General features: G+C 40.7%; 4 protein-coding genes across 5 annotated transcripts in view; 2 read left to right on the forward strand and 2 right to left on the reverse strand.

The window, feature by feature from the left end:
• Nucleotides 1–151: 151 nt before the first annotated feature.
• LOC107267277 (cytochrome c oxidase assembly factor 7 homolog) lies at nt 152–1361 on the reverse strand. Its single transcript, XM_015738759.2, has 3 exons — nt 1152–1361; nt 944–1078; nt 152–756 (listed from the first exon to the last, which is right to left on the reverse strand). The coding sequence occupies exons 1-3, from the start codon at nt 1249–1251 to the stop codon at nt 293–295; spliced, it is 699 nt and encodes a 232-aa protein (XP_015594245.1). The 5' UTR covers nt 1252–1361; the 3' UTR covers nt 152–292.
• A 114-nt stretch (nt 1362–1475) lies between these two features.
• Nucleotides 1476–7022, forward strand: LOC107267267 (osmotic avoidance abnormal protein 3). Of its 2 annotated transcripts, XM_015738736.2 has the most exons (4): nt 1476–1631; nt 2789–2860; nt 4039–5974; nt 6377–7022. In XM_015738736.2, the coding sequence occupies exons 2-4, from the start codon at nt 2789–2791 to the stop codon at nt 6766–6768; spliced, it is 2400 nt and encodes a 799-aa protein (XP_015594222.1). In that variant the 5' UTR covers nt 1476–1631; the 3' UTR covers nt 6769–7022. The 2 variants fall into 2 exon arrangements, with proteins under 2 accessions (XP_015594222.1, XP_024940252.1); XM_025084484.1 differs by lacking the exon at nt 2789–2860 and having other exon boundaries at nt 1481–1631.
• LOC107267279 (C-terminal-binding protein) overlaps nt 6646–14708 on the reverse strand; it is a 32019-nt gene continuing 23956 nt past the window's right edge. The window contains exon 8 of the mRNA XM_025084514.1: nt 6646–6771. Within this exon, the coding sequence (XP_024940282.1) occupies nt 6765–6771 (7 nt within the window). The 3' untranslated portion in view covers nt 6646–6764. The remainder of the gene's footprint in view (nt 6772–14708) is intronic.
• Nucleotides 7937–11648, forward strand: LOC107267268 (ATP-binding cassette sub-family D member 1). The gene is made up of 8 exons (XM_015738737.2): nt 7937–8692; nt 8779–9017; nt 9565–9948; nt 10021–10115; nt 10203–10389; nt 10454–10551; nt 10690–11364; nt 11445–11648. Exons 1-8 carry the CDS (start codon nt 8106–8108, stop codon nt 11490–11492), a joined length of 2313 nt encoding a protein of 770 aa, XP_015594223.1. The 5' UTR covers nt 7937–8105; the 3' UTR covers nt 11493–11648.

Raw genomic sequence — 14708 nt, forward strand, 5'->3', positions numbered from 1 at the left:
TATACGTATATTTATACATATACATATGTACTGTAATCTCTTGGGTAAAAGCTAAATGACTCCCCATTAAGATTCGATAATAAAGAAAAGACACGTAGTATACAAACTAATGGGACAAGATTGTAAATATACAGTGAAAAAGCAGATGAAGTAACGAGATTTACAATTTATTAAATAATATATTTGAAAAAATTGTAATAACTTAGAGGTAGTCCCGATAGTCTTTTAATCATTGCAAGTTCTTGCTAATAAATAATACTACAATTGATGTTATAATTAAAAGATAATAGACTCAGAGCCCTTGTTGGAATTCAACACTCCTCTTACCATGTTTAATTTCTTTATGTAATTCTAACGCACGTTGTTTGTAAGAAGCTGCCTCATCTGCGTTCTTATCAACGCCCTCGCCCCGCGTGTACATTTGTGCCACGTTTGCACACGCATATGGATTTCCAAGCTCGCAAGCTTTTGTAGAGTATTTATAAGCCTCCTTTAGATTTTTCTCTAAATGTCCTTCTATCCCTCTAATGTAAATACCTGACAAATAGAAGCAAGCTTTTTCATTGTTAAACACTTCGGCGGCTTTTTTCAACATAGCGACGCCATTATTAACTTGCGTCGATCTGTCCTTTTCGTCAAAATCTTCATTGGAAACTGCCATAATGCCAGCGTTTGTACATCCTTCTGGATTATCTGTTTCGCACGCTTTCTTGAAGTACTTGTATCCTGTTAATCGGTCCTCTTTGCATCCCTTACCTGTTAGATAATTATCGAAATATACATAACCGTTGAAACGTGTCTACAGATTATTAAGATATGGAATTTTTCTAATTTTCTATCATAAATTGCATTTAAAAAATAGTATCATGTGAGAAATAGTAATTTCCTTCGTGCCGGGAATAGATACATTTACACTAATACCATGCGAGTTACACTATCTTACCGAGGAACGAATAGCTCCCGTATCGTACACAACTCTTTCCATAATTATACGTATCACAATTCATCTTGTAAACTTCCCCTGCCTTAGCATCGTCCTTTTTGATACTCTCCTCATAATCTCCCAGTAAGTGACACGCTATAGAAAATGCATATACATCATTGTAAACTAGAACAGAATTGCTAACCTCGAAATATCGTTCAGTACTTACTTTCTGCATTCTTGTCATGATAACATCCAAATTTATATTCTATATAAAGGTTCTTCAAGTAGTCCTGCACTTCCTTCTCGCTCTTAAAATCAGTACCCATCGTTCGTCACACAACTATTCTTATATATAAGATTCCAAAAATTGGAACTCACGAATTTGTATAACCGTAAATTAAAACGGACTATCTTACCGACGGAGACAGTAGCGCTGGTATCACGCGTAACTAATGGCAACGCGCAGGTCACAGTAGTTTCGAATGAACCGAAGCGCAAGTCACAAAATACTCGGGAAAATTCATTCTTATTGTATTGGGATCTGAGCCTTCAGTCCAGAATCTTTGGCCATAACGCGAGTAACTCGTGCTTCTTTCTAATCCTGTATTATATTCGAAGGACAAAATATAAAGAAAAAAAAAGAGAAAACTTGCGAAGATAATTAACACCGGTATCCCATGACAAGTATATCTTTTACGTTACCAAGGTAAGTGAGGAATCTAACACAGATCCCATTTAAGGATAGAGTAATATAAGGATATCATAGATATCATATCGCGAACAAATCACCACGTGTTGCAATACAGCCTTGCAAATCCTTTGATTGATGAAGATGTACTACTGATCGGTAATATCAATTAATTTTGCGTATAGCGAATCCTGATTTAGAATTGCTCTCCTCAGCTCTATGAAAATGAGCTGAGCTTAACGTACTAATTAATAAAATTAAAATACCTGAATAATACATTACAGACGATCTTTATAAAATATACAATACAAAAATCGGTTTTTACTCCACAACAAGAAAAAGCTTGTTCTCCCACAGAATTACACGAGACACGCTATTACTGCATATATTAACATACAAATCAATGCTTTACGTACATATTATTAATATCATTGCACTTGATACTTTTCTCAAGACGGAAACGAAATAATATGCATCATAATGATCGGTATGAAATTCTTAGAAAAATTTAAAGAAAAAGTAATGACTAAATATTATCAAAGGTTAGAATCAAGCATTATAAATGGTCTAGTGGATGACGCATCAAACTATAAAACCTTTTTTTTCCTGAACAAAAACTGTTCTAGGTAAAAACGTACAATATGTACTTATAACTAGCTATGGCTAGAGACCTCTTATAGCCAGTAGCGACTAGGTCAAACTCTGAGGGACACTCGGTCACGCGGTCACCTTTCTATCTACCCCTTATAATCTGAATTCACCTTCATATTTAGACGGACACGAACATCGTAAGCAGACCCCATCATACCTATGTATAACCTTCAACCCTCCCAAAACCACCCGAACAATTATTGTCCACTCAATAACCGGGCAGGCGTATTACACGAAACCATCGCGTTCCCAACAACGACGGAAGGTTCAATGTCTCTGTCGGTTCAAGGGCAAAACATGGCTCTGGAGGAGGCAAGGTTATCGAACCCTGCAAAATTGATTGACCGTTTGCTACTTGGCGAATTATACAGTTTACCACCCAAAAAAAGGTCTCTGGGCACTTCGAGCCGTATATCAGTAGCGAGAAACACATTGAGAAAAAAAACTAAGACATTAAAAATGAATTCGATTGTTCTCTCGATAACCTTAATAATTTTACTTTAAATTAATTTTTTTTTAATCAGATGAGCGAGTCCGTAAAGGTAGCCGTGCGCTGCCGTCCAATCTCGCAACGAGAATTGCAACAAGGCTGTCGGGTATGTAGGTCTCATACCTATAGTACACACTGTCTATATAACGTATGTAAATCCAGCCGGTAATTCTCAGACTTAATGCATCTCTAGAATGCTTTTAGATCCAGTGCACTGTTTAGTAATGTGTATTTTTTATTTGTTTCACTAGTGCAAAACCGTCATCGTTATCGAGCGCTTTGTAACCCTTGGCGACCGCACCAAAACACACGGCTATCTATTCAGCGTTGCATTCCTATCCGACGGCACATTATTTTTTGTATTTCCTCACCGTGCGACAGGTGTCGGTCGTGTTAACTGTAAAGACGATTGTTACAATTTGAACTGGTACCATGAACCAATCTGAAAGTACGTATGACACGGTATATACAACCATCAGAGGTGTCCATTAGCACTTAAGCTTCAACGAACGATTGTTCATAATTTATAAGCTTGTAAGGCTGAAGGTGGTAAAGACTGCCTACGCTGTATCGATTCGGCACATATTCTGTTCCATCGATATGTCGCAACACGAACTCGTGTACGTACAATGTATCATGACAGAATGAGTATGCACGTATGTAAAAGTATAGGCATATGTTTGCGAGACTAAATAATTTCACGTACACACTGTTCGTGATAACGGAATACTATGACGTTGCCATGAACTCAAACTAATCATAAGTCAACGTCACGGAGTGTACGGTTATCGATGACAGTGTTGAGTATTATATGGTCTTTTTTTAAAAAACAATCTCAAAGATCACGCAAAGATTATCTCGAGTGTAGATATGATTCAGAAAGGATTCGACGAAACTGAAAACATTGCCTTGTCTCTTTGACTTTGTGATTCATTGATGACACGTGCATTCAAGGACGTATAAATATTTTATGGGATATATCATATAGTAATGCAGTATACCGAAAACTCGTATCACATATTTTTCTAGAGTTATTTTAGGCACGGTCATGGGTGTTAGTTGACTTGCTGTAGACACGTATATCTTGGATGGCATAAAATTAATTAAATTAATTTCGTATAATACCACTGAATATCCAATATATCGTTAACTGGTATTGATGTCACACTAAAAAGCGCTTGCGCGAATCTTTACGCCTTGACCAGGCATTCAAGGATTCTCCGAAAGGCACAAACGCGTAACGCTTACCATTGAAAATTAATCGAGCTACGTCCTTATTCACAGAATGTCGTTACGATCGATCCGTCGACCAAGAGCTGTACCTTGGAGGGCACGTCGAACGCCGGCGGAAAGGTCTACCAGTTTGATGCTGCGTTTGGTGCAGAGTCGACAACGGAGTCCGTCTACGAGGATGTTGGTTCCGTGGTGGTGGAGGCCGTTCTGGACGGTTACAACGGTACAGTCTTTGCCTATGGGCAAACAGGCTGTGGAAAATCCTACACGATGCACGGCTTCATCGAGCGCAGTCTCGAGCATCTCTTCGAAGCGACCTCGACCTCGAGTTCGGAGACGAGGTACTTGGCACTTCTGAGCTACCTGGAGATCTACAATGAGCGACTGCGAGACCTACTGCAGGACAGTAGCGCCGAGAGCGAAGGGCTGCTACAGCTGAAGGAGGATAGCTCAAGAGGAACCTACGTGGCAGGTGGTCTTCGCGAGGTCACCGTTAAGGATGCTGCGGAATGCGCTCGATTGGTCGAGCAAGGAGATCGACGTAGAGCAGCTGCGGCTACGAAGATGAATGCAGCCAGCTCTAGGAGTCACGCAGTCCTGACTCTTGCCCTTGAGGCTATAGCGATAAACGAGAATGATAAGCGTGGTAGCGCCGTTAGGAGAGGCAGACTTCACCTGGTGGATCTTGCCGGATCCGAGAGACAAGCTAGAACCGGAGCGACGGGTGATCGATTGAAGGAAGCTGCTAGTATTAATTTAAGTCTTTCTGCACTTGGCAATGTCATAAGTGCTTTGGCAGCGGGTAATGGCAGACATGTACCTTATAGAGACAGTAAACTTACCAGACTGCTTAGAGACAGTCTTGGTGGCAATGCCAGGACTCTTATGATAGCTTGTGTCAGTCCCTGCGACCTTGATGCTGATGAGACTCTCAGTACTCTCAGGTACGCAGCCAGGGCACGGTGTATAAAGAATAAACCTGTTGTTAACGAGGACCCAAAGGATGCGCTGTTGAGACAGTACCAATTGGAACTGCAGAGGTTACGCAAATTATTAGAGTCCAATGACAATCCTCGTGGTGGTCTTACGTTGTCGAAGGATGAGGACGATCGGGAAGGACGCTACGAGGACGAGGTTGAGAGGCTCAAGAGAGAGTGCGAGAACTCGACTTTATCCGCACAGAAACTTCAAGAAGAGTTGTCCTTGCTGAGGTCTCGATTCGAAGGATCAGGATTCACTGCAGATGGAAGTAGCGGGGCTTGCCTGGAGACGGAGCGAAAAGGACAAGACGAGGAATTGGATTCAGAGCGCGAAGAGAAGAGACGAAAGAAACGCGAAATAGCCAGGAAGGAGGTTATGAGGAGACTCGAGAGACTCACGATAGGTGGCGAAGCCAGAGGGGATGCTGAGGCTAGAAGAAGACGAGAGAGGAGGAGAAAAAGATTGGAAGCGCTAGCGGGAGCTTTGGAGGCTGGTGCTGCAGAAGGTAATGGCGCGTTCGAGGTCTATGGACAGTTGAAGTCTACGGAGGATGCACTGAAGAGGATGGCTAAAAGAGCGAAACAATTGGAAGCTGAAGCGGCGGATCTTCAGGCATCTTGGGACGCGGAACGGAGAGATCTTCTTCGAAGAGAACTTCTCGCCACTCAACTCTGCGATGCCATGATTCCACATCTGCGACCTGGCTGTCCGTTCCGCGATATTGCAGCAGTCCGAGCAGCAGCGACCTGGTGCGATGAACTTGGTCGCTGGAGAATTCCGGATGTGACACCTCATATACCTCTGCCGCCACCTCCTTTACCAAGAGACACCAATGGCTCGACTAATAATACCGAACTAGATCACAATAACAACAATGATACCGGTAACGATGATTCTGGAGAAAATGATAAAAAGGAATTTAAAAAGCGCGACATCGTGGATACTTATTTCCGCAGAAGTCGGATAGACGCTCTTCTTGCTCATGCACGGGAAGCCAAGACTATTGGTAAGTTGCAACGTGCAGTCATTTATTGTGGAATCATCAGGGAAGCTGTTGGTGTCGCTGATGGTTACGAAGTCATTGCCAAATAATATTTACCAAACGACTCAATGTTTTCATAATGAATTTGTATGCAATTGATCGGTACATCATAGGCAAAAGCACAGGGAATTTCGAAAGTATCATCAGGTTAGAAATTAGAAAGCTTGACAGATCGACCCAAGGCATAACGAACTGTTGGTCTCTGAGGATATCACTATAAAAAAAAATATGATATAAAGATATAGTATCCCAATTTATGATCAATGAAAGTTAGGTCTAAATGTGCATATATTATATTTATATTTTTCACTCTCTTAAAACTACCAGTTGAGCACTCGCGTTAATATTCTGTATTAAAAATTTCAGAAACTGTGGGACGTCTGAGTAAATCTGGTGGATCGGACGAGATCACATCGAATGGAAACAATTACTCGCAGTTGAGTGCCTTAAATTTACAAAGTAGCGCACCAGCCATTCCTGACGGCAGTTACAGACCCCAACGGCAACAATTTAGCCAAGGATCTGGCTGGCTGGTCGAGGACAGTATGTCAAAGCCCAACTCTTATCCGGGCATAACGACCCTGAGGAAGAACCCACCACGAATACTCGAAGCACTGCCGTCTTATCCGTTGGGCAGTATTTCCCGGATGCCGTCCCGTTTGTCGGATGGCAATTCTTCTTTGCAGCTGTCACACGACGATAATCCTCTGGTGTCTCATACGTATCAGACACATCACGCACGCTCACCAACATACTAAAATCTGTGGAATAAAAGGAAACGAGAAATTGTATTTGCCGGCTGTTATCCAATGGGTCATGATAACGGTCCTTGCCGTGGTCTACCAACTCTTATTTCTCGAGTAAAATATAATTACTTAAACGGTGTATGAGAATAACGCATGTACAAGGTTTGCATGAGTGCACGAATTATACTTGGACAGTGAACAAGTATGTATAGTATATACATTGTATATCCTGTATATAAAAGTAAATATATATATATATACACTTATATTGAGAGGTTAGGAAATACGTTCGTTATAAAAGTATTTAATGAAATTCGTTTTTACATATTATATGAATAATTAATTACGAATGATTTAGAAGAGCTTATTCTTGCGTGTAAGCATTGGAAGATTCTTACTGCGTGAATAGTTGACGATCGAGTATTGAAGAAAGAAAAAAATGAGAATAAAAATTCAGATGGACACCAAAAGAACTAAGAAAATAAAGGTAACGAGGCGTCGAATAAATCCGCTCATGGACGGGCGACTTTTACTTTCTCTGTCTGTACAAAACGCGAAACGGGCTCCTCCAGGTAAAGCCGAAAGAAGCCCGCTTTCCCTATCGTTCGGTACGAATCTCCAAACTATCTCCTGCACGGTTAAGAGTCTTACAGTAATGTATAAGATGGACGATGGAATATCATATCGCTATCTTATATTCATACGTGACGTAAATGGATTTGTCTTCTCGATGATAAAAATCTAATGGGGCACGTGGTTTTGTATATGCTTTGGCCGAGGCCAAATGTCACAGAATCTCAGCATAGGTTTGCGCGTAGCACTATGACATATCAGACTTGATAAAGTAGATTGCGTCTGGTTTCCGCTAAAACGCACGTATACTATACACGTGGATCTTCTTTGTTATCATTGAAAGATGACTCAAGTACGTGAATACTTGTTAAAAAGACGCACAAATACTGAGTGCTCATGTACTAGTAGTTGATAGTAGCTGAAGAAATCAGAGGCTAAAGAACATTTAAAGAGACGATCCTTACGACTACTAAAGAACCGTATGAGAGGCGAGAAACGTATGACGTGTGCGACAACAAGTCCAGACCAACCAGTCACGCTAGTTTGCTGAGAGAATGGCTTGTGGTTGGGAGAGTATTCGAGTTAACATAGCAAGACCAAGCGATGATCAGCCAGTCGCCAGCTGGTAGCCGGTGAACGTAGATATTCTTGGATTTTGATCCGTAGCTAGTGTATCGCGCCAGGTTATCGTGCGCGAATGAAGCTGGACATGTACCGGGGAAAGTTAACGGATATTTGAATTGTTAGAGGTTGAAGAGATCAATGAACTCGTCAGGATGTCGTCGGTCTTCTCGAAATTAATTGTCAAAACGTCTGCTACCTGTGGAATTCGTCGGGAACGACTGACAAAGGGAGTTGTTGGCATAGTGACAACGTTGTATTTGCTTAAGCTTGGATATCCATATTTGGTTGGTGGTGGCAAGAGAAAAAAGACAAAGAATGAAAGTGGTGGACAAAGTGACGGCAAGAGTTTGAAGGAGAATCATTGTGAAAAGAGACATAATGAGGATGGGGCACTTAGTACTGTCGTTAATGGAAATAAAAAAGTATCCGGGGGAGAGGTCAATGTCGGTCTTGATCGAGCATTTTTGAGGCAACTTATTACTTTACTTAAGATTATGGTACCAGGATGGCGTACCAAGGAAGCTGGACTTCTGGCTTGTGCAACATTTGCTCTTTTGACAAGAACATTTTTGTCAGTTTATGTTGCTACTTTAGAAGGGCAAATTGTTAAACGTATTGTTCTTAGAGATGTTCGTGGTTTCTTTCATATGTTAGCAAGGTGGTTCGCTATTGCTTTTCCTGCTACTTTTGTTAATTCAGCTATTAGGTATTTGGAGGGTCGACTGGCACTTAGCTTTAGGTAGGTATATAAAGATAAATTGATTTCTTTTATATTGTTGTGGAATAAATTTATAGTTAGCTTGATATTTTTTTTGGTCTTTAAAGGGGGAGATTGGTGGAATATGCGTACAAGATGTATTTGAGTCAACAAACCTACTATAGAGTATCTGCACTGGATTCTCGTTTGGGAGGAGCAGAGCAAAGACTGACAGATGATTTATCCGAGTTAGCTAGTTCTGTTGCCCATTTGTACTCAAGTTTAACTAAACCACTATTGGATTGTGCATTGGTAGGAATTGCTTTGGCATCGTTCTCTGCACGAATGGGGGCCAGGACTGTTCCAGGTACCATAAATGATTATAATACCTCTAGCAATAGCATAACTCATTCCTTTATCCTTGTTACGTAAACAAGTTTTAGCACTTCAAAGTTATAGTACAGCATGACTTGCAACGTAGTATATCATAACACAACGGGTCTATGTAAAGAGTTTCCTTCTTTACATTACTTCATTTATAAAAATAACCAAATTTTCCACACTGACAATTTATGATCAATAATTCAGGACACTTATTGTTTTAACTTCTGCTTCATTCAGATTGCCATTAGGCCATAACGTTTCATATATTGTGACTATCTCAATAACTTTTCTTTATCAAATTTCAGATATCGCCTTATCTAATCATCCAACAAAATGATCAAAGTTCAATTTATTTTGCAAATCAATCACCAAACCACCATTAGTAGTTATGTCTTCCCTAATTAATACAAATTTATTTGTGATTGTCTTTCATCTGTTACATAACCATTACACTATATAGAATAATAATGATCTGTTTACAGTCTCAATAGGGAAAAATTATCCTTACCACTATTATCACACTTATACAGGTCCCTTGCTAGCCGCAGCTGTGATCGCATTAACGGGCCAAGTATTACGTGTGGCTTCTCCCCGGTTTGGTCAGCTGGTGGCCGAGGAGGCGTCGCGACGTGGACGACTCCGAGAGGCGCATGCTCGAATCAGCGCTCATGCCGAGGAAATTGCATTTTACGGAGGACACCGTACGGAGCATCGGTACCTAAACACAGCATACAAATCTCTCGTCGTGCATCTGCGCAGAGTCCTTGCTCTAAAGCTAGGATACGTAATGCTGGAGCAACTGCTCATGAAATATGTTTGGTCAGGAACTGGTCTCCTGGTAATAGCAATGCCCCTCCTCTACAAGACAGGCACCACGTCTGCACGTACCAACTCTCTCGATAATGATGGAGACGGTACGTTGCATTTTTCTGCATTCAACTATCTAGCAAGTACACTTGAATATTTATCACTTCGCAATCATACAGGTGGCGTTGGTGAACGTACTCGCTATCTGACAACCTCCAAGAACCTTCTAAGTTCAGGAGCAGACGCCGTTGAGAGGCTCATGTCATCGTACAAGGTAGAGGCCGAATATATTTAAAAGAATTCATAATTGCGCCAGCTAAGAGCCTATAATTAGATGGGGTCTCTCCGTCACCGTTTACAGGAACTTGTGGCACTTGCTGGCTACGCCGCACGGGTTAACGAAATGTTGGATGTATTTAAGGATACGGCTTTATGCAAATATCGTAGAAACGTCGTTACAGCTAGTCAATTGCGCGGAATCAATGGGGACGCATTGCACAGACCAGACAGAGCAATAGAATTTCATGACGGCGTTCCTGTTATTAAGGGTAATTATAAAAATTCCTAATGTCGTTACTATTACGACTAATACGATCAGGCATTCGTTATCAGGTATTATACGAGAGAGTACAGACGGCAGCATCAGCCTGACTGACGTGCCTGTAGTCACTCCTAATTGTGAAGTAATTGTACCTAGCTTGACGCTGCACGTGAGTATACCTTCGACCAATGTACAGTTTCTGCCCAGTGAATAATTCACCCGGCAACGAGATCTGCCACTTATGAATACTTAGTTTACTCCATACACAAGAGTGGCTCACAGTTATTTCATTATATTTGCATCACAGATAGAGCCAGGAGATCACTTGTTGATCACGGGTCCTAATGGATGTGGCAAGAGCTCTTTGTTCCGGATCGTATCCGGCCTGTGGCCCGTCTACGGTGGTACCTTGACAAGACCTGCGGAGTCGTACTCGATCTGCAGTGGACGACCGGCTATGTTTTACATACCACAAAAGCCATATATGACAATTGGCTGTCTGCGAGATCAGATCACGTATCCGGCGGAAACAAAGAAGGAACAATGCAGCGACGAAGAATTGTTGCGTCTGTTAGACCTTGTAGATTTGCGCGGACTGGCGGAAAGGGAACCAGAAGGACTGGACGCTCTTGGCGATTGGGATTCAACATTATCCGGTGGTGAGAAACAACGTTTAGCAATGACTCGGTTGTTCTATCATGCTCCGCAATATGCACTACTGGATGAGTGCACCAGTGCTGTTAGTCTCGAAGCCGAGGGCGCCATGTACGAGACTGCTAAGCAGAGAGGCATTACACTTCTTACGATAACGCATAGAGTATCTTCGCTCGCGAAATTCCATCGACTTTTATTGCGATTTGACGGCGATGGTGGCTGGAGTTTTGGACCATTGGATCCTGACACTGGAACTGTTACCAAGGAAAGAGAACAAATGGACAAACTAGAAACAGAGACTAAGGAAGGCCACTATCAGAAGCTGCAGGTTCGTTTTCGTTTTACAATAACACCAGTCTTCGATAAACACTGGAAACGATTTCAATCGTTTTTTTTTTATCTTTTCAGGAATTCCGCGAGATGCTTAGCGCCGATACGCACGTTGGCATCAGTTGATTCATTAGGTTACCATAGCCGTTCTAAATGTTATAACTATAAATTTTATATTCTATGCATACGCACGCGTGTGTATATGTATTTGTTGCGTATATATATACACTCCTATTGTATTATATAAAAAATAAATATTATACGTTTATTTTTCATTACAAATATTATACTTTATACAGCAATGTAACGTATCGTCTTTACCTCCACCTTTCACTCGCGTGACACAACGCTTCCTCGACTTATTTTATTTTTTTCTAAAAATACTTGGAAAATATAACTGCATACAGGTATGACTGCCTCAAAAATCTTCTGATACCATCTCGTTAAATTCTTGCTGGTGAGTTAAAGTGTCTAATATCAACGTGTACGGACGATAAATAACGCAGGTTTTGCTTTCACTTTTCTTATAGATCTGTCTGTGTGTGGGAATCTACCCTCTAGCTAGAAATCCCAGCAAGATTACCTACTTTCTAGTACACGGCATTAACGGGTGATTACTAAATCCCACGTTGCGCTCACGCGATTCGGACAGCCATTGTGAATTCTGACTAAAGACATAAAGCGGCCGGAGAGCCTTGACCTCCGAATGTCTTACAATTAACTGAGAACTAGCCGGTGCAGTTTTATTAGGCATTTAAAAATTACTGATACTAGTTGGGGTTAAAGGTAAGTACGTCATTGTGTGATAAGGAAATGTTAAGTTGATTAATTACTGTGGTATTAATATGGCATTATGCTTGTGATGAACGATGAATATATTAAGATTAGAGTTACCGATTGATTATACCTACTAGAAATAAATTACACAATGTGATACGTTTACTGAAATTTATTTGCATCTAATTTATGTTTGAATTTCAATGTAGGATATTAATAGGATTTGACATTTATCCTATTTTTAGAAAATAAACGAAGTTCATTATTTTTATATAGGCAAGCACTTTTTATGCTGATGTAAATAAATTTGATGGATTTATACATATCTTTGTGGTACGAGATGACGGATGATTTTTGAGAAAATTAAGAGTGTAAAGAGCATTCAATTTGGATATATCCTTGGATTCGTTCCAACGAATCCTGTAAGATGGCGCCACAATAAGCATCAGGGGTTATTAACGATTTTCTCTTATGGTTTTCTAGATCTTTTCAGTTGTTTGACTTTAAACTATATTAATCAAATTATATTGACTTCGATTGACATTGATTCGGTATATCCACTCGATGTATATTTCAATTTCTCATGTACGGTGAATCATTCCATTTGTAAATTTGTTTCATTTCATAACGTTTCAGTAATTAGATTATTTCAAGTTACATTATTCAGATCTATTGTAGTATCATGAAGTCCGTAATATTGAACTCGACGCATGATCATTAGTATTACCAATAGCCAATGAGCTTTCAACGAGACGATATAATATTATCAGAACTCTAGCGGTTCGCATGAAATTGAAATACGTCGTAACTAGCTCAAAATTCCATTTCAAAGTCAAAAGCAAGGATTACTCTCCCAATTAGAGTTGTTGCAGGCGCTACATTAAATTGAACAGGCGAAAAATTTAATTACGTGTGATTCTTTGTTTTGAAGGGCTGACGAGAACGGGAGGGACGATTCCAGGGGAGGGAAGACCTACAATTTCCGATGAGCTTACCTCTGGGAAACCCTCTAAACGCCAAACGTCGATACGCCCGCCAGCAGCCATCTTGGGGGTTGTACACCTCTCTCTCCAATATCGAAAATAATGCTTTCATGCAATTCCACCTCAATTTCGAGAATACCTCTATACAAGTTCCCAGAATTTCTTTATTAACCCAACATAACCTCTCTCTGAATGAAATACAAAAATTACAACCTCCCATGTCAGTCAAGAATCACAAACACTAAAAACCTCACAACGACCACTATTACGTCAATACCCACTGTAATAAATGTGAGTAAATCAGCATGGAACGTCTTCAAAAACTGAACCTCGTCCTTTCACCAAAGCACTGCGAAATATCGTGTTACGTATTTCGAAAAAGGGTCACAGGAACGAAGGCAACGGCAGCATCTGCCTGTAAGAGCCAGCTAAGTAAATAAGTTAAAGATTACGAAGATTAACTCGTAAACCATGACTACCAGCGGTCGCAGGCAGTTCGTAACAGTTTTTCAGGGATTAAAAGGCCTTTTGTCTAAATACCCGATTGAATTACACGTTGGCGCGTGCCACCCGGCCTACCGCATATATACGATGTACCCTGACGCCGTCGCCCTAGCGCACTGAGCATCGCGACTTGATTCTTATCTTAACCGCTACAATCAAATCCGATAACAGATCAATCCGAGCTTCGTTCCAAAGAATCTGTCGAAACAAAAAACTGTACTGTCACAGAAAAAAAAAATTCGAATTTCTAATAACCCATCCTAATTCCATAAACAAGAAATACTCTTACGTCAGACCTGAGCATCATTCGTAACTCGATCGACGATCTCCCAAACCGTCACTAAAACATCGATCGCTATTGCGCAATAAGTAAATATATTTAAAAACAAAATTTTCATCGTGCTACGATTTACTGTTTTTAATACAAGCATAACAATAGTTATCTAAGGGACACGAGTCACGCGTGGCTCCGTAGATAGATCAGAGATCTTCCATCAGGGATACATTTATCTATATAAATTGTAATTAGGTTTTAGGCCGTCCTCAAGAGGATCCCGTCGCAGTAACATCTCCATCCGGGCAAAACGTGCGGTTTATCACGTGCACGGATTATCCGCAGTGCAATCACTTAGCGAGTGCCGACCTTAACCACAGACAATACTGTCCCTGTCATCTCGTCTGCCCTACCAATCACTCAGAATGAGTATTCACGGTGGATCCCGTACAGAAGTCCAACGAACCTTATGTAAAAGGTAACGTCCCCTAACGCTAGTGCCACGGAGAGGGACGATGTTTGCTCATCTTATTGCGCAAAGTTATTGTGCGGTGTTACCGCATCGCTTTGACAACAATAGACCTGATAATATGGTTACTTTGATTTCAGGTGCAAGCAAACACAGGTGGTCCCTTGGTTATATTTGTACATTGTTACATAATAAATTTCTTTAACACAGCCTCTGTCTAAAAGAAATGGATACGTGAACGGTATAAATAAAAGGATTTAAAAAGAAAATTGTTCTTAATTTTAAACTAAGGATTTATAACGATCCACGTTCAGGGAGATGATAGGTAAAATGCG

This window comes from Cephus cinctus, unplaced genomic scaffold (genome assembly GCF_000341935.2).
Source record: "Cephus cinctus unplaced genomic scaffold, Ccin1 Ccin1_scaffold0396, whole genome shotgun sequence".
Taxonomy (NCBI): Eukaryota; Metazoa; Arthropoda; class Insecta; order Hymenoptera; family Cephidae; genus Cephus; species Cephus cinctus.